This window comes from Salvelinus alpinus, chromosome 20, assembly GCF_045679555.1.
Source record: "Salvelinus alpinus chromosome 20, SLU_Salpinus.1, whole genome shotgun sequence".
Classification (NCBI taxonomy): domain Eukaryota; kingdom Metazoa; phylum Chordata; class Actinopteri; order Salmoniformes; family Salmonidae; genus Salvelinus; species Salvelinus alpinus.
The window spans coordinates 27,100,235-27,121,969 of NC_092105.1; the positions used below are offsets into that span (position 1 = coordinate 27,100,235).

At 45.0% G+C, this 21,735-nt stretch overlaps 1 protein-coding gene across 5 annotated transcripts in view; it reads left to right on the forward strand.

Annotated features, from left to right (window-relative positions):
* Positions 1-20,108, forward strand: part of LOC139546598 (interleukin-1 receptor type 1-like) — a 41,881-nt gene extending 21,773 nt beyond the window's left edge. For 4 of the 5 annotated variants that reach the window (XM_071355152.1, XM_071355155.1, XM_071355151.1 and 1 more), the window contains 4 exons: positions 1,704-1,855; positions 7,113-7,256; positions 18,912-19,079; positions 19,323-20,108. In XM_071355152.1, coding sequence (XP_071211253.1) covers positions 1,704-1,855; positions 7,113-7,256; positions 18,912-19,079; positions 19,323-19,822 — 964 coding nt within the window. In that variant the 3' untranslated portion in view covers positions 19,823-20,108. The remainder of the gene's footprint in view (positions 1-1,703; positions 1,856-7,112; positions 7,257-18,911; positions 19,080-19,322) is intronic. The other variant, XM_071355156.1, reaches the window with a different exon arrangement.
* Positions 20,109-21,735: the final 1,627 nt, after the last annotated feature.

Sequence of the window (21,735 nt, forward strand, 5' to 3'; positions counted from 1 at the left end):
AAAAACACTTTTGCGGTTAAGTTCCCATGTACCAAATAAAAAATATATATGAAATGGGTTTCCATCGCATTTTCAACTCTACCGATGGTTTTATCAAAAAAACTGTTGCGATATATAGCTAACTTTTCCAATCTGGTTTTGGCACATACTCTCTAGACAACAGTTTGCTGATAAAGTAGACAGGTTATATGATGAGATATAAATAATAGCAAAATCATTTTATTTGATAATTGGCAGCCAAGCAAATTATGATAATGCCCCTTTAGTGTAAGAGCTGTTTGAAAAGACCACCTGAAATTTCAGCCTGTTTTGGTGGTATGGAGTTTTCGCCTGCCTGGTGTCATCGCCTGCCTGGTGTCATCACCAGGCGGTAAATTAGTTAATAGACCAATAAGAGAGTGAGTTCTCGGCTACCAAGTGGCACAGCGGTCTAAGGCACTGCATCGCAGTGCTTGAGGCGTCACTACAGACCCGGGTTAGATCCCAGGCTGTGTCGCAGCCGGCCATGACCGGGAGACCCATGAGGCGGCGCACAATTGGCCCAGCGTCGCCTGGGTTTGGCAGGCTGGGATGTCCTTGACCCATCGCACTCTAGCGACTACTTGTAGCGGGCCGGGCGCATGCGCTATGATTTGCTCAGCTGAATTCGGATTGCTAATTATTTTATTTATTTTACCAAGGGAGGCCAAATGCATCAATCAATCGAATGCTACGGCGGCAACATGTTATACTCTTTTGGTCCAGACAGCATCAGATACATGGGCTACACATACTGAGACAGAGGAGCGCGTTTCCCTTGCTTGGATGATTTCTCCGATGAGATTCAGCCACTTGGGAATTTAACAGAAAATTATAAAAACACAGACGAAGACGAATAATTGATAATTTGATTTTTTTTATTGGTCAAATATTTGGGGAAACATGGTTTTCCTTGGCATCCATGAATACACACCACTGCTTTCCATGTTTTTATCAGGATAAGGTAAGACCCAGATGCAGACCGTGTCGAAGTAACAATGTTTATTACAGCAACAGAGGCAAAGGTACAGGGGGGCAGGCAGGCTCAGTGTCAGGGGCAGGGAGAGTGGTCAGGCGGGCTGGTTCAGGGTCAGGACAGGCAAGGGTCAAAAACTATGAGGGCGAGAAAAAGAGAGGCTGGGGAAAAAAAACAGGAGCTGACAGGACAAACGCTGGTAAGCTTGACAAACAAGACGAACTGGCAACAGACAGAGAATACAGGTATAAATACACAGGGGATAATGGGGAAGATGTGCGACACCTGGAGGGGGGTGGAGACAATTACAAAGACAGGTGAAACAGATCAGGGTGTGACAGCTTTTCCACATTGTGGTGGTAGGCCTACAACATAACATATACTCGTGTGATTCCAAGTTTACTTCCATATGATTGTTATTATATAAATATTAGCACATAATCTGTTTCCACCGGCCTTTCTTGCATAATTAATTTGACAGACAAAACGATCCCACCATGTCAAACGAACCAATTGTCTGTCGACATTTATGAAATTGAGCCGACTTTGATTTCTTGTTTCCATCAGCCCTGTTGTAACTTTTTTTATGCGTCATGAAATGGTTGGATGGAAACCGGGTTTATGTCAATTCAATTGCGGACATGGATGGATTATTTGTTCACGGGTGGAAACGTTTTACATCTTCTCTCCCTCTCTCCCCCCCAACCAGCGAGTGGAGAGAAGAAGAGAAGAAGGGTGTGTGGATTGAGCGTCAGTTGAATTTCTTGGAGGTGGAAGAGGAAGACTTTTACATTGACTACACGTGTCAGACCTGGAGCGACAGAGGCGTTTATACAGCCTCCTTCACACTCCAGCCTACAGGTTAGACCAGTGATCACCAGCCTTTTGTGTCAAGATCACTTTCTGAGACAAAATGCAATCTGAGATCTACCGCTCAGATTTTTTTGGAACATGACGTAAAAAAACTTAAGCGTATGCAACATTAACCTATTTTTTAAAACAGTTCTGTAGCAATGAGGTTTGTGCAGTAGGCTATAGGCCCAATACATTATCTCTGCATATTGGCTTTGCTTGAATTGCCTGCCAATGCATTGTTTTAAAATTAGATTTCAAATTTTAGGTAGGCTATATGATCACACAGGTAATAGATTAGTTGTTATATTATTTGAGGCACAGCTGAATGAGCATACATTTAAATCATTTACTTTTTATTTTACTAGGCTGATGGTGCTTGCATCTGATGGTCAGTCTCAGTGGAGGGAGAACAGCAGACTCCGCCACTGACACTGACTAAAAGGGGACACCGTCTTCCAGCAGATAGTGACATTCGAATCTCACCGCATTATTTCTGCCTCATACACAAATTCATGTTGTTCCTATGAACAGAGAAAGTGAAATATTCCTCTATTAAAAAATACCCTAATAATAACAACGCAAGCCTATCTATATACTTTCCTACTCATTCATTACAGCTGCAGTGCTGGTTGTAGCACTAGTGGAAGTAGGAAGAACGCTAATTTTATGGCTTATGAAAGTGTTGACCAGTGGAGGCTGCTGAGGGGAGGACGGCTCATAATAATGGCTACAACGGTGTAAATGGAAAGGCATCTGTCACACCCTGGCCTTAGTTATCTTTGTTTTCATTATTATTTTAGTTAGGTCAGGGTGTGACATGGGGAATGTATGTGTTTTGGTTTGTCTAGGGGTTTGTACGTTTAATGGGTCAGTGTCTTGTCTAGGTGTTTGTATGTCTATGGCTGCCTAGCTGTGGTTTATTGTCTCTGATTGAGAGCCATATTTAAGGCAGCCATAGGCATTTGGGTTTTGTGGGTAATTGTCTATGTTGTACGTTTGTAGCTTGTGTGTGCACTTACGTTTATAGCTTCACGATCGTTTGTTGTTTTGTTTAGGTTTATAATAGTGTTCGTTTCGTGTTTTTTCTTTATTCTCAAATAAAAGAGAATGTATTTTCCACACGCTGCGCCTTGGTCCACTTCTTCCACTCAAGACGATCGTGACAGAATTACCCACCATAACGGGACCAAGCAGCGTGTAAAGCAGCAACGGGAGCAGCGCATAAAGGATTTATGGACATGGGAGGAGATATTGGATGGAAAGGGACCTTGGGCTCAACCTGGAGAATATCGCCGCCCTCGTGAAGAGCTGGAGGCAGCTAAAGCCGAGAGGCGGCGGTATGAGGAGGTAGCAGGGAAACAGGAGCAAAGACTGGGATTCTCTGGCGCAGTGCGAGGAGGGATACCGGCGAATGGAGGCAGCACGACGACGCGGTAGGAAGCCTGTGAGCCAGCGCCAAAAATTCCTTGGGGGGGGCTAAAAGGGAGTGTGGCGAAGTCAGGTAGGAGACCTGCGCCTACTCCCTGTACTTACCGTGGAGAGCGAGAGTACGGGCAGACACCGTGTTACGCAGTAGAGCGCATGGTGTCTCCTGTACGTGTTCATAGCCCGGTGCGGGTTATTCCACCTCCCCGCACTGGCAGGGCTAGATTGGGCATTGAGCCAGGTGCCATGAAGCCGGCTCAACGCGTCTGGTCTCCAGTGCGTCTCCTCGGGCCGGCATACATGGCACCAGCCTTACGCATGGTGTCCCCGGTTCGCCTACATAGCCCGGTGCGGGTTATTCCACCTCCCCGCACTGGTCGGGCGACGGGGAGCATACAACCAGGTAAGGTTGGGCAGGCTCAGTGCTCAAGGGAGCCAGTACGCCTGCACGGTCCGGTATTTCCGGCGCCACCTCCCCGCCCCAGCCCAGTACCACCAGTGCCTACACCACGCACCAGGCTTCCTGTGCGTCTCCAGAGCCCTGTTCCTCCTCCACGCACTAACCCTGTGGTGCGTGTCTCCAGCCCGGTACCACCAGTTCCGGCACCATGCACCAAGCTTCCTATGCGTCTCCAGAGCCCTGTTCCTCCTCCACGCACTAGTCCTATGGTGCGTGTCTCCAGCCCATTACCACCAGTGCCTACACCACGCACCAAGCCTCCTGTGTGTCCCCAGAATCCTGTGCGTCCTGTTGCTGCTCCCCGCACTAGCCCTGAGATGCGTGTCCCCAGCCCGGTACCACCAGTGCCGGCACCACGCACTAGGTCTAATGTGCGTCTCCAGGGTCCAGTATGCCCTGTTCCTTCTCCCCGCACTAGCCCTGAGATGCGTGTCCCCAGCCCGGTACCACCAGTGCCGGCACCACGCACTAGGCCTAATGTGCGTCTCCAGGGTCCAGTATGCCCTGTTCCTTCTCCCCGCACTAGCCCTGAGATGCGTGTCCCCAGCCCGGTACCACCAGTGCCGGCACCACGCACTAGGCCTAATGTGCGTCTCCAGGGTCCAGTATGCCCTGTTCCTTCTCCCTGCACTAGCCTGAAGGCATACAGTGTGCCTCAGCCGGCCAGAGCTGCCCGTCTGCCAAGCACCGTCAGAGCTGCCCGTCTGCCAAGCACCGTCAGAGCTGCCCGTCTGCCAAGCACCGTCAGAGCTGCCCGTCTGCCAAGCACCGTCTGAGCTGCCCGTCTGCCAAGCACCATCTGAGCTGCCCGTCTGCCAAGCACCGTCTGAGCTGCCCGTCTGCCAAGCACCGTCTGAGCTGCCCGTCTGCCAAGCACCGTCTGAGCTGCCCGTCTGCCAAGCACCGTCTGAGCTGCCCGTCTGCCAAGCACCGTCTGAGCTGCCCGTCTGCCAAGCACCGTCTGAGCTGCCCGTCTGCCAAGCACCGTCTGAGCTGCCCGTCTGTCCCGAGCCGTCAGAGCTGCCCGTCTGTCCCGAGCCGCTAGAGCCGTCAGCCAGCCATGAGCAGCCAGAGTCGTCAGCCAGCCATGAGCAGCCAGAGTCGCCAGCCAGCCATGAGCAGCCAGAGTCGCCAGCCAGCCATGAGCAGCCAGAGTCGCCAGCCAGCCATGAGCAGCCAGAGTCGCCAGCCAGCCGTGAGCAGCCAGAGTCGCCAGCCAGCCGTGAGCAGCCAGAGTCGCCAGCCAGCCGTGAGCAGCCAGAGTCGCCAGCCAGCCGTGAGCAGCCAGAGTCGCCAGCCAGCCATGAGCAGCCAGAGTCGCCAGTCAGCCAGGATCTACCAGAGCCACCAAAGCGGGTATTGACAATGGTGGAGTGGGGGCCACGTCCCGCACCCGAGCCGCCGCCGTAATAAGGCCCACCCCGGACCCTCCCCTTCAATGTCAGGTTGTGCGGTCGGAGTCCGGGGGGGTACTGTCACACCCTGGCCTTAGTTATCTTTGTTTTCATTATTATTTTAGTTAGGTCAGGGTGTGACATGGGGAATGTATGTGTTTTGGTTTGTCTAGGGGTTTGTACGTTTAATGGGTCAGTGTCTTGTCTAGGTGTTTGTATGTCTATGGCTGCCTAGATTGGTTCTCAATTAGAGGCAGCTGTGGTTTATTGTCTCTGATTGAGAGCCATATTTAAGGCAGCCATAGGTATTTGGGTTTTGTGGGTAATTGTCTATGTTGTACGTTTGTAGCTTGTGTGTGCACTTACGTTTATAGCTTCACAATCGTTTGTTGTTTTGTTTAGGTTTATAATAGTGTTCGTTTCGTGTTTTTCTTTATTCTCAAATAAAAGAGAATGTATTTTCCACACGCTGCGCCTTGGTCCACGTCTTCCACTCAAGACGATCGTGACAGCATCAAACACATGGAAACCATGTGTTTGGTGTATTTGATACCGTTCCACTAATTCCGCCCCCGCCTATACCACGAGCCTGTCCTCCCCAAGTAAGGTGCTACAAACCTCCTGTGGTGTTGACAGTGCTGATTATGAACTTAAACATAAACTCACTCATAAAAACAGCAACTCTTTGTTGTATTCGTTGACAGTCTCTCTCTAGTCATGGTTATAAAAGTTTTGAAATCTCACAGTATCAACTTTCCTTCAGCGTTCTTTAATGCCTGCTATGTTACTGCAGACACGATAATCTGAGCCAGCGCTAGAACTTTAGTGCACGTGATTTGCTCTCTGGGCCGACGGGAAGGCAGAGGCTGCGTTTCAAACTCATAAAAGACACACCCTTGTCCACTTACCCTCACCTTATGCCCTTGGGGGAATGATTGGTCAAACAAGGGAAGTTTGCAACGTAAGCCCCTCAGCCCTAGTTTTTAATGGAGTTTGTGAGTGTACAATTATGTTCACTTCTGAAACACCCCATAATTCAATTTGCGATGATTGTACATCCGCTAAGTAAAGTCCACCAAAGCTTAAAACCTCAACGTCAATATGGAGAAGTCAACATACAAGTGTAAGTAAAAACGAATATAAATAAGTTAGAAGTTGTGCTCCTAATGCACAAACACGTCTCGTAAAAGTAATTATGATTTTGTTTGGTTCGTTTTTGGAAATTGTAGAAATAAATCATTTAACTTCAGAAGTAGCAAGGCAGGCTAACGTCAGTTAGCTAATTAATTTGATATCTATCATACAGTAGGCATATATTAATAATTATATAGTTAATATAAGTAGACATGCAATCATAATTGACTGTAGTGCATACATATCACCCACAAGCTACTGGTGGCTGAAAACACAATAATCGCGGGATGAACGAGCGCCGAATGTCCATTTAAAAATCATTCCTTCCTCCCTTGCCCAGCAAATGTATACTCGTCAGACGTCATGATACGTCATCAGAAGTGTCCACTTAATTTGAGGGCTGAGGGGATAGGGTGTGTCTTTTAAGTGTTTGGAATGCAGCCAGAGTTTTTCTGGGTACATGAAATGGGAATACTTTGCTTACCCGGCGTGCAGGGCCGCTGAATCGTGTGCACCCACGGCCAACAGCGCAAGACCAATAAATAAAAACAGGAACGGAAAGCTTTTCGTTGTTTTATTTTTATAAAAATGTTTGGCGATTGACTAGGAATGCCTAGGAGATGGTTGGTGACCACTGACAATACTGCCTGGAAGACAACATAAAGGTGTTCAAAAAGAGAAGAGTCACATATTCTCCTGTCCCTTTACCCTTGTTTTGATAGTGTAATATATTACATAACTTTGCAACCTCACCACACAAAAAAAAAATGTTTTAGAATTAAAACCAGTCAGCTTGACTTTGGTTTTATAATAAATAATAAATGCTATCTTCTTGACTTTTTCTGCACAGATCCAAACTACCTGCTCCCTATTGGGGTACTACTGACGAGTCTGGTATTGATGTTTACTGTTAGTGTTGTTATTTACCATCGCTTCAAGATTGACATAGTGCTGTCGTTCAGGAGGATGTTCCCGTTTCTCTACACAAACACAGGTATGTAATGAGAGACGCTTTACCGCACATACAGTACCAGTCAAAAGTTTGGACACACCTACTCATTCAAGGGTTTTCTTTATTTTAAAAAATGTATACATTGTAGAATAATAGTGAAGACATCAAAACTATGAAATAACACATATGGAATCATGTAGTAACCAAAAAAGTGTTAAACAAATTCTTCAAAGTAGTCACCCTTTGCCTTGATGACAGCTTTGCACACTCTTGGCATTCTCTCAACCAGCATCACCTGGAATGCTTTTCTTAGTCTTGAAGGAGTTCACACATATGCTGATCACTTGTAGGCTGCTTTTCCTTGACTCTGCGGTTCAACTCATCCCAAACCATCTCAATTGGGTTGAGGTCGGAGGATTGTTATCACGTTTATTCCCGCTCCCCCTCTCCGGCGCTCGATGTCTCCAGTTGTCTCATTATGCAAACCTGCCAACATAGTTACGCGCACCTGCGCCTCATGACACTCACCTGGACTCCATTACCTTTCTGATTACCTTCCCTATATCTGTCACTCCCCTTGGTTCTTTCTTCAGGTGTTATTGGTTATGTTCCTGTGTTATGTCTGTACGCTACTCGTGTTAATTGTTTTGTTCCATGTTTCATTTATTATATTCACTCCCTGTACTTGCTTCCCGACTCCTAGCGTACTCGTTACAATTGTGGAGGCCAGGTCATATGATGCAGCACTCCGTCACTTTCCTCCTTGATCAAATAGCCCTTACATAGCCTGGAGGTGTGTTGGGTCATTGTCCTGTTGAAAAACAAATTATAGTCCCACTAAGTGCAAACCAGATGGGATGGCGTATCATTGCAGAATGCTGTGGTAGACATGCTGGTTAAGTGTGCCTTGGATTTGAAATAAATCACAGACAGTGTCACCAGCAAAGCACCATCACACCTCCTCCTCCATGCTTCACAGTGGGAACCACATATGCGGAGATCATCCGTTCACCTACTCTGCGTCTCAGAAAGACACCGCGGTTGGAACCAAAAATCTCAAATTTGGACTCATCAGACCAAAATACAGATTTCCACCAGTCTAATGTCCATTGCTTGTGTTTCTTGGCCCAAGCAAGTGTCTTCTTATTATTGGTGTCCTATAGTAGTGGTTTCTTTGCCGCAATTCGACCATGAAGGCCTCATTCATGCAGGCTCCTCTGAACAGTTGATGTTGAGATGTGTCTGTTACTTGAACTCTGTGACGCATTTATTTGGGCTGCAATTTCTGAGGCTGGTAACTCTAATGAACTTATCCTCTGCAGCAGATGGGTCTTCCTTTCCTGTGGCGGTCCTCATGAGAGCCAGTTTCATCACAGTGCTTGATGGTTTTGCGAATGACCTTGAAGAAACTTCAAAAGTTCTTGAAATTTTCTGAATTGACTGACCTTCATGTCTTAAAGTAATGATGGACTGTCGTTTCTCTTTGATTATTTGAGCTGTTCTTGCCGTAATATGGACTTAGCCCTATTTGCTAAAATACCATCTTCTGTATACCACCCCTACCTTGTCACAACACAACTGATTAGCTCAAATGCATTAAGAAGGAAAGAAATTTGACAAATGAACTTTGAACAAGGCACACCTGTTAATTGAAATGCATTCCAGGTGACTACCTCATGAAGCTGGTTGAGAGAATGCCAAGAGTGTGCAAAGCTGTCATCAAGGCAAAGGGTGGCTACTCTGAAGAATCTCAAATATATTTTGATTTGTTTAACACTTTTTTGTTTGTTGGTTACTACATGATTCCATATGTGTTATTTCATAATTTTGATGGCTTCACTATTATTCTACAATGTAGAAAATAGTAAAAATAAAGAAACCCTTGATTGAGTAGGTGTGTCCAAATTTTTGACTGGTACTGTATATTGCAAACGCCCACTCATGGAAACATTCACAAAAACATGCCTGAGTGCACTCACGCAGGCATAAATGCACACACACACACACACACACATCTGCAGACTGATTGCGTACTGCAGTGGTTACCAAGTCACTGGCCTAGCAATAGTTAATTTAAGTTTCAACACATCTTTTATTCCTTTGTTCTCCTTTAGAATCAGGGTTCCGTAGTTTGCCACACATCTTCATTCATAACTAAATTAAACTTTCAAGAACAATGCAATGCCTTTTGCACCTCAGTGTGTTATGTGTAAAGTATAATATGAAATGTTGTTAGTGGTGTAGCCTCCAACCAGTGCTAGGACACCCCCCCCCCCCCCCCCCTAGCTTCCCAAACTACCTCCCCATATTAACATTTGCTCCGCAGTAGAGTGGGCATGTTCAAGCTGTCAATCATGTCTCAGGTAAATAAGTAACCATAATATGGGAAGCTCATCTAAATAATAATGCATATCCTTCTAATTAATCATAAATTCGAATTCTTTTTTAAAGGGCCTTGTGGCTCCTACATTACCGGACCCTAATTGTGGCTGCCATTAACAAAACAATTTTAATTTAACTGAAATCTTCAAGGAGCCATAACTTATCTTCATATTCAAAACTGAATTTCTTACGGTACACTTCAAAATGTATTTAATACATCATTCTGTATGAGGGTGTACTTTTCTGTATATTTAATTATCTGCTGCTTCCTGGAGCAGACCTAGTTTGGTGATGGGTCGTTCCAAGACAGATGTTTTGGACCAAAAAGGACTACGCTCTGAATATGACCTTTTGAGTCTTGAATAGGTTTAATGACTTGTCCTGTCCACGATAAGCACGAAATCATCTGTTCTGAGAATCCTTTTCTTGAGGTTCCACTTTTACCCCTCTTGTGTCAAAGGAAGGTACTCTTTTATCCATCTAATCCAGAACAGATCTGTCTCCATCTCCGTCTGGAATATGTGTCCTCCTTCCTGAATAGTCCAGGACGCATGATGGTTTTACTTTAAACTGCAGTAAATGATTAGGTGTGAGAGCTTCAAGGTCATTGGGATTGTCAAATACAGCAGTGATTGGGCGATTTGGGCAAGATGGCTTCCACTTCACATAAAGCTGTTTGCAAGCCGCCTTCCTCCAATGGCTGCTGTCTCAGGGCCAATGTTAGTATAGACCTCACCTGACGGATCAGTCTCTCCCACACACCTCCGTGGTGGGATCCAGGGGGTGGAATGAATACCCGCTTTATTCCATCAGGCAGCAAGTTATTTTGAATCTTTCCACGATTCAATCACTTCAGAGCCCACACCATTTTTTGCTCAGAGCCAATATAATTGGTGCCATTATCTGACCTAATTTCCTTCACTTGACACCTCCTGCAGATAAATCTGAAAATGGCTCTAATACATTAAAATCTCTTAAATGTAATGGTAAAATGTAGATTTCTGCCTAAATAGACATACCCAAAAGTAACTGCTATTCATGTGTAATTATATGGTCCTGACATGCAAAAACATGGTATATTTGGAAAAAAGACATCTGGGAGATTATGAGGAAATGATCAGAAGATAGATAGCAGTCACATAGTTCAGAATACACAAGATCAAGCACACACAAAATAACTTTTTTTTGAAGTAATTTTTCATTTACAAGCTATAAGTGAATTATTGATGACCAGAGCTGAAAACACATCAGATGGCTTCCACAACATGTGAACAATATCAGAATAAAAATGGGATTGATAGACCTAACAACTAGAAATGGGCAGATGTTTTAGTAAGTTGTGTCAGGTGTGGGCACGGGAGGTTTCCAAGTGTCCCCAAGTGTCACTTCTAGGTGGATGGTGCGGCTGGTGAGACGTGAATATAACACCATATATTTTGATGTTGGAGCGGCCACGCTTCACCTCTATCGGTTCAAAGTAGTCAGTGCCTACATATGTAATTGGTGGCAGGTCAGGTGATACACGGCTCTTGGGGAGGTCAGCCGTCTTCTGTTCTCCCACTCTGGCTGTCTGTCGTCGAAAGAAGATGCATGCTTTTAAGATCTTCCCTATAGCAGAGTTAGCATGCACTATCCAATACCTCTGTCTTAACTTGGAGAGCATATGATTCCGTCCACTGTGTCCAATCTGATTGTGTATGTTTCTCAAGATGAGTGTGGAGAGGTGGCTGCCTTTACCAAGAATGACTGGATGTTTAATATCCTCTGGCATTGCAGCCTTCCTTAACCTTCCTCCAACTCTCAGTAGTCCATCCTGCAGAATAGGATCCAGTCTGAAGATGGTGCTATTTCTTTTGACATGCCCATCTTCCTCCAGATCAGCAATCTCCTGAGGGAAAGATTGCCACTGGCTGCATCTTACAATGGATTTCTCAGCCTGTGCCATGTCCTCAACAGACAAGCTTTGAGCACCCAAGAAAGCTCTGAACTTCTTCATATGCTTTTCTACAGCCTTTTAATCTTTACTTTCTATCAGTTATTTTTCTGTTCTGACACAGTTGCTGCAGAACAGGTCTTACTTTCGGTAGCCATGTTACAGCTCTTTTTAAACATCTCCACTCTGAGAAGTGTTCCAGCAGTTGGATCCTGGATTTCCTTGGCTGTTACATGATTCACAGTGATCTTCTTGACCTCTGGGTCATCTAATGACGTCTCTTTGATTTCCCCTTGCAGTTTTGTCTCCAACTTGATTTCAAGCTCATCTCTCAGCATTGAATCCATTCTCACAGCCAGAACAGCAGCCTCCAACTCCAGCCTGGGGATGGTGTCACGATCGTCTTTAGGTGAAAGAGAGGACCAAGGCGCAGCGTGATATGAATACATCTTCTATTTATTTGAAGATGAAACGAACACGAACACTAATACAAACTAGACAAAACAACAAACGACCGTGAAGCTAACAAACGAAAGTGCAGACACATGGCTATGGCTCTAGCGGCTCCTGACTGACGGACGGCTCTAGCGGCTCCTGACTGACGGACGGCTCTGAAGGCTCAGGACAGACGGGCGGCTTTGAAGGCTCAGGACAGACGGGCGGCTTTGAAGGCTCAGGACAGACGGGCAGCTCAGACGGTGCTGGGCAGACGGGCAGCGCAGGCGGCGCTGGGCAGACGGACAGCTCAGACGGCGTTGGGCAGACGGGCAGTGCAGGCGACGCTGGGCAGACGGACAGCGCAGACGGCGCTGGGCAGACGGCAGACTCTGGCCGGCTGAAGCGCACAGTAGGCCTGGTGCGTGGTGCCGGAACTGGTGGTACCGGGCTAAGGACACGCACCTCAAGGCTAGTGCGGGGAGCAGCAACAGGACGCACAGGGCTCTAGAGACGCACAGGAGGCTTGGTGCGTGGTGCCGGAACTGGTGGTACCGGGCTGGAGACACGCACCATAGGGTGAGTGCGTGGAGGAGGAACAGGGCTCTGGAGACGCACTGGAAGCCTGGTGCGTGGTGTTGGCACTGGTGGTACTGGGCTGGGGCGGGGAGGTGGCGCCGGATATACCGGACCGTGCAGGCGTACTGGCTCCCTTGAGCACCGAGCCTGCCCAACCTTACCTGGTTGAATGCTCCCCGTAGCCCGACCAGTGCGGGGAGGTGGAATAACCCGCACTGAGCTGTGTTGGCGAACCGGGGACACCATGCGTAAGGCTGGTGCCATGTATGCCGGCCCGAGAAGACGCACTGGAGACCAGACGCGTTGAGCCGGCTTCATGGCACCTGGCTCAATGCTCAATCTAGCCCGGCCGATACCTTCAGCTGGAATGTACCGCACCGGGCTAAGCACACGTACAGGAGACACCGTGCGCTTTACCGCATAACACGGTGTCTGCCCGTACTCCCGCTCTCCACGGTAAGCTCGGGTAGTTGGTGCAGGTCTCCTACCTGACTTCGCCACACTCCCTTGTAGCACCCCCCCCCCAAGAAATTTTTGGTGCTGACTCTCAGGCTTCCAGCCTTGCTTCCGTGCTGCCTCCTCATACCGTCGCCTCTCTGCTTTCGCTGCCTCCAGCTCTGCCTTGGGGAGGCGATATTCCCCTGGTTGTGCCCAGGGTCCTCCGCTGTCCAGAATTTCCTCCCAATTCCTATAGTTCTGCGTTTGCTGTTACTGCCTTGAATCACGCTGCTTGGTCCTGGTATGGTGGGTAATTCTGTCACGATCGTCTTTAGGTGAAAGAGAGGACCAAGGCGCAGCGTGATATAAATACATCTTCTATTTATTTGAAGATGAAACGAACACGAACACTAATACAAACTAGACAAAACAACAAACGACCGTGAAGCTAACAAACGAAAGTGCAGACACAAGCTACTAACGTCAAACATAGACAATTACCCACAACCTACCTAATGCCTATGGCTGCCTAAATATGGCTCTCAATCAGAGACAACGATAGACAGCTGTCTCTAATTGAGAACCAATCCAGGCAACCATAGACTTACATAAACACCTACACTGAACACAACCCCATGAACTCTACAAAACCCCCTAGACAATACACACACCCTAGACTAGACAAAAAACACACAAACATCCCCCATGTCACACCCTGACCTAACTAAAATAATAAAGAAAACAAAGATAACTAAGGCCAGGGCGTGACAGATGGTCATTTGCTTAAGTGGTGCAACACAAGTCTTTCCCATGATGAAAGCTTGTCACGTTCCTGACCTTGTTTTCCTTTTGTATTGTTGTGTTTAGTGGGTCAGGACGTGAGCTGGGTGGGCAGTCTGTGTTGTTTGTTCTATGTTAAGTGTCAGGTTTAATTGACCTTGTATGGCTCTCAATCAGAGGCAGGTGTTTTCGTTTTCCTCTGATTGAGAGACATACATAGGGAGGTTGTTTCACATTGTTTGTCGTGGGTGGTTGTCTCCTGTGTCTGTATGTATGTTCGTGCCACACGGGACTGTAGCGTTTGTTTGTAGTCGTGTACCTGTTCATGCGTTCTTCACGTTATATGTAAGTTCGTGTCCAGGTCTGTCTTCATCGTTTTGTTGTTTTGTAAAATTATCAAGTGTTCTTCGTGTGTTTAGTTTCGTCTTGTTAATAAATCATTATGGCATCATACCTCGCTGCACATTGGTCTTCAGATCCCTCTCTCCTCTCCTCGTCCGAGGAGGAAGAGGAATTAGAGTTCCGTTACAAAGCTACATGATGGTCATTGTTATTGTTTACTTGATGGAGGTAGGTCACCACTCCATATCTAGTCTCAATGAGATCACTGAAGTGATGAAGCTGGGCAGACGTAACTTTTCCATAACCAGACGGTTTATTACATCTGGACACGTGGAAACCAGTCAATTGTTATAAATCAAAAAGCCATTTCCTTCACTGCACTACAAAGACCTCTTGGATCTCCTCATCCCATCCACAGTCCAGTCTACATAGCTCTTGGGAGTATTTTTCTTCCAGTCAGGACAAACGGAACCAAAAACCCTGAGGGTCATGCACAGAGCAGATGACTGATAATATGCCTCTTCTGGTGATTGGCTGGGTTTTCATGGCTGTTCTGAAAGAGAGGGTGTCCTCTTGAACATCCCACTGCACTCCAAGTTCTGTGTCCCCTGGTAAGGTCTCTATATCCAGGTGGAGCTCCTTAACATCCTTGGCTCTCTCTTCAGCAGCCAATGAGCCCAGGAAAAGCACGACTGTTGCTGATCCATTTTGTGAGCCTAAATCCTCCTCCTGCACATATGGCCCTCAGATCGTTGACAAGAGTGATAGCTTCACTTTCTGAGGGCACCGATTTCAGAAGGTCATCCACATAAGTTCATTTTTACAGTTTTACAGATCTTATCATCATACTTATCCCTGTTGTCATCTGCGGTTTTCTTTAGTGCAAAACTAGCACAACTGGGAGAGGAGACAGCTCCAAACAGATGAACTGTCATCCGGTATTCAGCCAGTGGTTGGCTTGTCTCCATCAGGCCACCAGCAGAATCACAGGAAGTCCACATCTTGAGGGGATACTCTGACCTGGTGAAACATGCCCACTATGTCAGCCATTACAGCAATGGGCTCCTGGCCAAACGCCTAGGAGGGTGTTTGAACAATCTGGGCCTTGCAGCAGCTCTTTGATGAGTGAAGTGACCTTGAACGAAGCAGTACAGTCAAAAACCACTCATCTTTTTCTTTGTTGGGTGGTACGCACCATGTTGTGGGATGTACCACACTCGTCCATCCTGCCGGAGCAACTGGTCCTGAGGCACCTTTTCTGCATGCCCTTGCTTTAACACATAATTTAGAAATCCTTTATATTCCTCAAAGAACACTTTATTATATTCAAACTTAATTTTGAGGTTCTGAGCACGATGCTGTGCAATGTGGCGATTGTGTGGCATATTCACTTCCTCCTTCCTTCCAAAAGTGTAGTTGAAGGTGGTAGTGTCCTTCTTTAAGTGTAACAGAGTTAGATGAAATTTGAAGGAAGCGCTGGTCTTCAACAGATAATTCACTTTTCTCAGTGTGAGCTCTGGAAAGTCTCTGTAATGTTTGATCAGCAGCTGTTCTAAGCTATCAACTGATACTCTGTTCACTGCCACACATGGCCCGTCATTTCCGTCATGACAGCTACTGCTGCCGAGTGATCCATTTACCATCCAACCAAGGACAGTTTTTGCAGCATAGGGTCCCTTGACTCCTAATGACTCTCCAGGGCTCTGATGCCTTAGGGGAATTACCACCAATGATAAGTCCCACATCTGCATCAATACTGTTAAGAGTGCCCTCATTCAAATATGACCAATGCCTGATATGATCTTGTAAGGGGATACTTTCCTTTGTGACGGGAATGAGTGTATACCTCTGGAAGTTCTAAAACCACATACATCCAGCCTGTTTATTTTGTAACAGCCCACTGGTTTCCTCTGTCCCATTGTCTTTAACAGAATGCCTGTTCTCTTTCCCCTGATGTTGAGATCTGACAAGTTTCTCCGTACAGAATGTTGCTGAACTGCTGGGATCTAAAGAGGCATAGGTCTGTATGATTTTGCTTCCTTAGGAATGTTCGATTTGCACAGGCACGATGGCAAAACTACAGCCTTCATTGTTTGGGGTTTGGAGTTTTTGGAGTTTTTTCCCAGTGAAAGGGTCTTGGACATCTCCAAAGATCGGATGAGAACAATGAGAACAAGCTCCTTGGTTAGTTCATTCTTGAATATCACAGGCTACAGATCTCCAGTCGTCTCTAAGTTTGAATGGTAATTTTTAAATGATTATTCTCATATTTGAGGTGACATTAATTTCATCCATAAATCCAATATGTAGCATAACATTTCAACATTGTCGCAAGAACAGTGCGTATGCGTGAAGAGCATTACCATCAGTTTTAATGGCAGACCAGCCCAAAGCTTTCTCTATGTAAGCAGTTGATATTCTCATTCAATTTCCAAAATGCTGTTCTAATAGCCTCCTAGCTTCCCTGTAACCCACCCCAGGTTCCATATGATGACAGCTGCAGACTAGTTCTCTTGCTTGACCATTTGTAATTTATATTGCTCTAAGAAATAAAGCTTGTCTTGACTGCTGTCAGCTTTGCTGTCAATACTATGTTCAAAGGCTATTATGAATGACTGGTATTAAAGTAGGTCACCTGTAAACACGGAATTTTTCTGACAGGATGTAGTGACAACCTTTGCTGCTTGACAATGAGTTCAGTCACTTCATTTTGTCTGTGTAGATCAGACATCAGCAAATATAAACTGCTCAGAATTGCTTGGCATATTGGTGCCACCTGCTGGCCATGATTATTTGTTGGGGGCTACTCCTAGGCCATGCATCTTGACTGCGCTTTGGGTTCAGGTGAGGACTAGTGTACATTTCATCCTCCTCTGGTGAGTTCAATCCGTCTTCTAAAGAGAACTTTTCCAGGGTTCTAAGAGGCTTCATTCTTCTGGACTCCTCATGATATAAATTCATTGCATCCTTTGGCGTCTTTGGTCACATTTTGTAAAGAATCTTCATGTTCTTCCATACCTTTTTTAGGTGCATTAGATGCTGCAATTTGGGTGTGCATTTCCAGGTTTAACTTTTTGGCTTTTAGCTCAGCTAGTATTTTTGCTTCTTCTATCTCAACTTGGTGCTTATCTTTGAGTGCATCTGCCTTGGCCAAGAGAGCAGCTCTTTCAGCTTCAGCTCTTATCCGACTTGAAGTTGTGGATGAAGCCTTTGAGAATCTTCTAGAGTTTTTTGACACACTGTCATCGGCATCTATTTCAGGGGGATGTTCAGTGACCAGAGAATTTGCATCACCAACCCATTTATCCATAAATTCATCAAACCTTATCATTTTGGGTCGAACCAATCCATTTGATCCCCACCTTTTTCATCATCGTATAATAGAGCTTGAATAGATTTATGAAGATGTATGAATTCATTCAGAAACCCATCAGCAAAAAAAGTCACTTGGTCAACATTTTCTTTATTAACCATGAGCGCATTTATTTAATTCCGTTAATATTCTAAGCTTTGCCCTACAATAGCCAATAAGCTTAGTCCGTTTTTGCTCAGCAGCCATGGGCTCAGACATTTTTATCCATGTCGTCTTCGGTTGTCATCCATCATTTATGCAAAAACCCATTTCAATCACGATCATTTCCAATCCAAACTGTATTTGCAATCTCGTGTTTGTTTCAGTTGTGTTGATCAGGCGCACTGATTTAATGTTTCCATTCCATGAGTGCGTATTGAGCAGACTTACGACAAACACGTTTCAACGATTTTCCTAATATTTACAATCCCCACCATTAGCAACAATCAACAGCAATTGTAAACATTCCTTTATTCCATGCAGTTATTGTATCCTTACACGCACAATTAATCTATTTATCGATAGCTTTTACTTTGTTCATTCATAAATCCCGCATCTGCATTTCATTATTTAATGCGCTCCATGTGCTTTGTTTCCCAATAGTCAGTCACTGGCATTTGAAATCCATAGAGATACAGTTTCCAACTTGTAGTAGCTTCCAAGTCTAAATTTGCCACTTCCCTAGCAATAGTTGATTTAAGTTTACACATCTTTTATTCCTTTGTTCTCCTTTAGAATCAGGGTTCCGTAGTTTGCCACACATCTTCATTCATAACTAAATTAAACTTTCAAGAACAATGCAATGCCTTTTGTACCTCAGTGTGTTATGTGTAAAGTATAATATGAAATGTTGTTAGTGGTGTAGCCTCCAACCAATGCTAGGACCCCCCCCTAGCTTCCCAAACTACCTCCCCATATTGACTTTTGCTTCCCAGTAGAGTGGGCGGGTTCAAGCTGTCAATCATGGCTCAGGTAAATAAGTAACCATCTAAAAAATAATGCATATCCTTCAAATTAATCATAAATTATAATTCTTCTGTAAAGGGCCTTTTGGCTCCGACATATACTGTGCATTCACACAATGGAAACAACTTGCACTAACATAAACGTACATTCCGACACCAGATTACATAAAGTATATCTCACCACAACCTCCCAGGCCCACACACACGCACGATGCATTGCTTGTTTCACACTCCCCACCTGACCACAAGTAAAATCAGCAGCAAGGCGAGGTACTGCGAGGTACTGTAGCACATCCCACAGCGATGCCAGCACATCATTTCCATGACTCAGAGGAAAGAGAGATGCAGTTTTCTACGAGGCAATGAATAGGCCATGTAACTATGGTGTCAGACATAACCAAGCCTCCTCCGTTTGGCAGTTCTGTGGAGGCTTTTGTTCTAACCCAGCACTAACACACCTGTTGTTTTTGACCCTCTTCTGCATGCGGCAGAGTCTGATGGAAAGCTGTATGATGCATATGTGGCGTATCCCCATCTGTCTGGGAGCGTGGCCAGTGGGGAGGTGGAAATGTTTGCCCTCCACACGTTGCCCCAGGTTCTCGAGGGGAGGTGTGGCTACAGGCTCTTTATTCTGGGCAGGGATAGCCTACCAGGGGAAGGTAAGACATCTGCATATGTGATTGACTGGGTTCGAACCTGGGGCTCCTCGGCGTAACAGAACTGTGTTAGTCCGCTGAGCTAAAGCCTTGGCGTTAGTACACATGTAGTATGATGATTAAATATGTGGAACCTTTCTGAAATCATAAACAACTTCTGAAACCATCTTAATCATAAAACAGTGTTTTAATACCCATTGTCCCTCTTGCCCCTCCCTCTTCTCCTCCCTCGCCCACACCCTCTAGCCGTAGTAGATGCTGTGGAGGAGAGCATGTGGGCCAGCCGGCGTCTCCTCCTGGTCTACACTGGCTCTACGTTCTGCAGTGGAGGTCAGAGTGACAGCAGCAGCAGCAGCGATTTCCTGGAGGCCTGGAAGAGCTTTGAGAGGCAGATGGCTATGCACCGTGCACTGCTGGAGGGTTCCCTTAAGGTGGTTCTGGTGGAGCTGGAAGAGATCACCCCCACACAGCTCGCTTTCTTCCCCGAGTCGGTGCGCCACCTCCGGGAGAGACAGGGCGCTGTCTGCTGGTGGAAGAGTAGCAGGACTAGGAGGACCAGAGGGTTGAGATGTGGGAGGTGGGGGGAAGAGGAGGTGAAGGAGAAGAGAGGGGAGCTGGCTTCGCCCTCTTTCTCCTCACCCTCTCTCTCCTCATCCTCACACTTCTGGAAGGAACTGAGGTATTATATGCCTGTGAGGGGCAAGAGGACAAAGTGTCCAGAGAAGAACAGTCTGTTGAACATCTGATGGGATAGATGGGCTGTTGGGAGAGGACAGTGTTGTCATGTTTGGATGGATGTTCAAATGACCAACGTGAGGAGGAAATCTGTTGAATGAAAGATCTTCTGATACCATGGAGAGTATAAAATAACACTTGGTAGTGACCATGTTGGCAGAGCCAGTCACACACGCATGCACGTATGCTCACGCACACACGCGCACCCGGACACACATTATGGAACACTGCTACCATGTTGTACATACACATCAAATCTGTGTGAGAGCTTTAATAAAGATTTCACACTACATTCTATATTATTTATTTGATGTCTTTGTTTCTATTTTAAAAATCCTCCCACCAAAATGTTCCTTTATTTATTAAGGATTGTTGAAAGAATGGTTTCTCAGATTGATGTTAATCATCCATTGAGCTATAAGTGTAATATTTATGAATGCAGTTAATAATGCATAAGTAGGCCTAAGTATTTATGAATAACTTACTGACATTTACTATTATAGCATTAATGTTTTATAAATGGTGTGCCGACTATTAACAAATACTTTATTAAAGCAAATTATTGTAGCGTTCCCTGTAAATTACCAGAAAACTTTACAGAAAGGGTGTGGCGTTTGCAGAAGCTGGTTGTAATCTGTGACTGCTAACCTGCTTTACTGTAATCCAATGTGATCATAAAATAGGCTAGATCATTTAAAAGAAAAAATATCTAAAAGACTTAAACATCTAATATATATATAATTTTAAGTAGCCTATTTTAATTAATGTCAAGTGGAGTTAAAGTGAATATTAAAAATAATCAAATGGTTAATTATAGTAGTTCAATTAAACAATGTTAATAAGTTGAGACATCTTGTCTTCAAAGATCATGATCAGTGAAAATATTGCTGACATTTAGTCCTATATTGCTTAAAAATTCATTATTAGTGTGATATGTACTGTAGGAGTAGTAGTAGGCGTATAGGCCTACCAAAACTTTGACAAGTGTTTTCACAAGTAGACTTATGGGAAGTAACATTTAGCCACTTTAGATGGGAATGGCTTTTCTTCAATAGGTCTACATACACGTCACCTTCCAATTTCTTACTAGGCCAAGTTTAGCAGCCTTGTCTGATGTACTTTTTACTATGTTATGTATAGTCTATCTGGGACACCCAAATTAGTATGATATGTTACGTTTGGTATAATTACATGAGACCAAACTTAAGGCAAAAATGCGTATCACGAGAATGTCTAGTTGCATGTTCGGATCTCATCACGGACAATTTTTGCTAATAACAACTTTGCAACTAATTTCTACTTTGCAACTATTTAGCATGTTAGCTAACCTTTCCCCTAACTCTAAGCCTAATCTGAACCCTTTTAGCTAACCCAGAGTTTTCCAAACTCGGCCCTCAAGACCCCAAGGGGTGCACGTTTGGTTTATACCCTAGCACTACACAGCTGATAAAAATAATCAACTAATCATAAAGCTTTGATTATTTGAATCAGCTGTGTAGTGCTAGGGGAATAAAATAAACATGCACCCCTTGGGGTCCCCAGGACCGAGTTTGGGAAAAGCTGAGCTAACTCTAACCCTAACCCCTAGCCTAGCTAATGTTAGCATTAGCCACCTAGCTAACATTAGCAACAACAAATTGGAATTCGTGACATGTTTTACAATTTGTAAAATATTGTACGTTTTGCAAAATTGTAACATATCGAAGTATTGCAATTTGTAACATATCATGCAAAATGGATGATGGACATCTTCAAAGTAATACATACAGTAACATATGAAATATAACATATACTAAATGGAGCATCTCGGATTTACGATTGAAGTCGGAAGTTTACATACACTTAGGTTGGAGTCATTCAAATTCGTTTTTCAACCACTCCACACATTTCTTGTTAACAAACTATAGTTTTGGCAAGTCGGTTA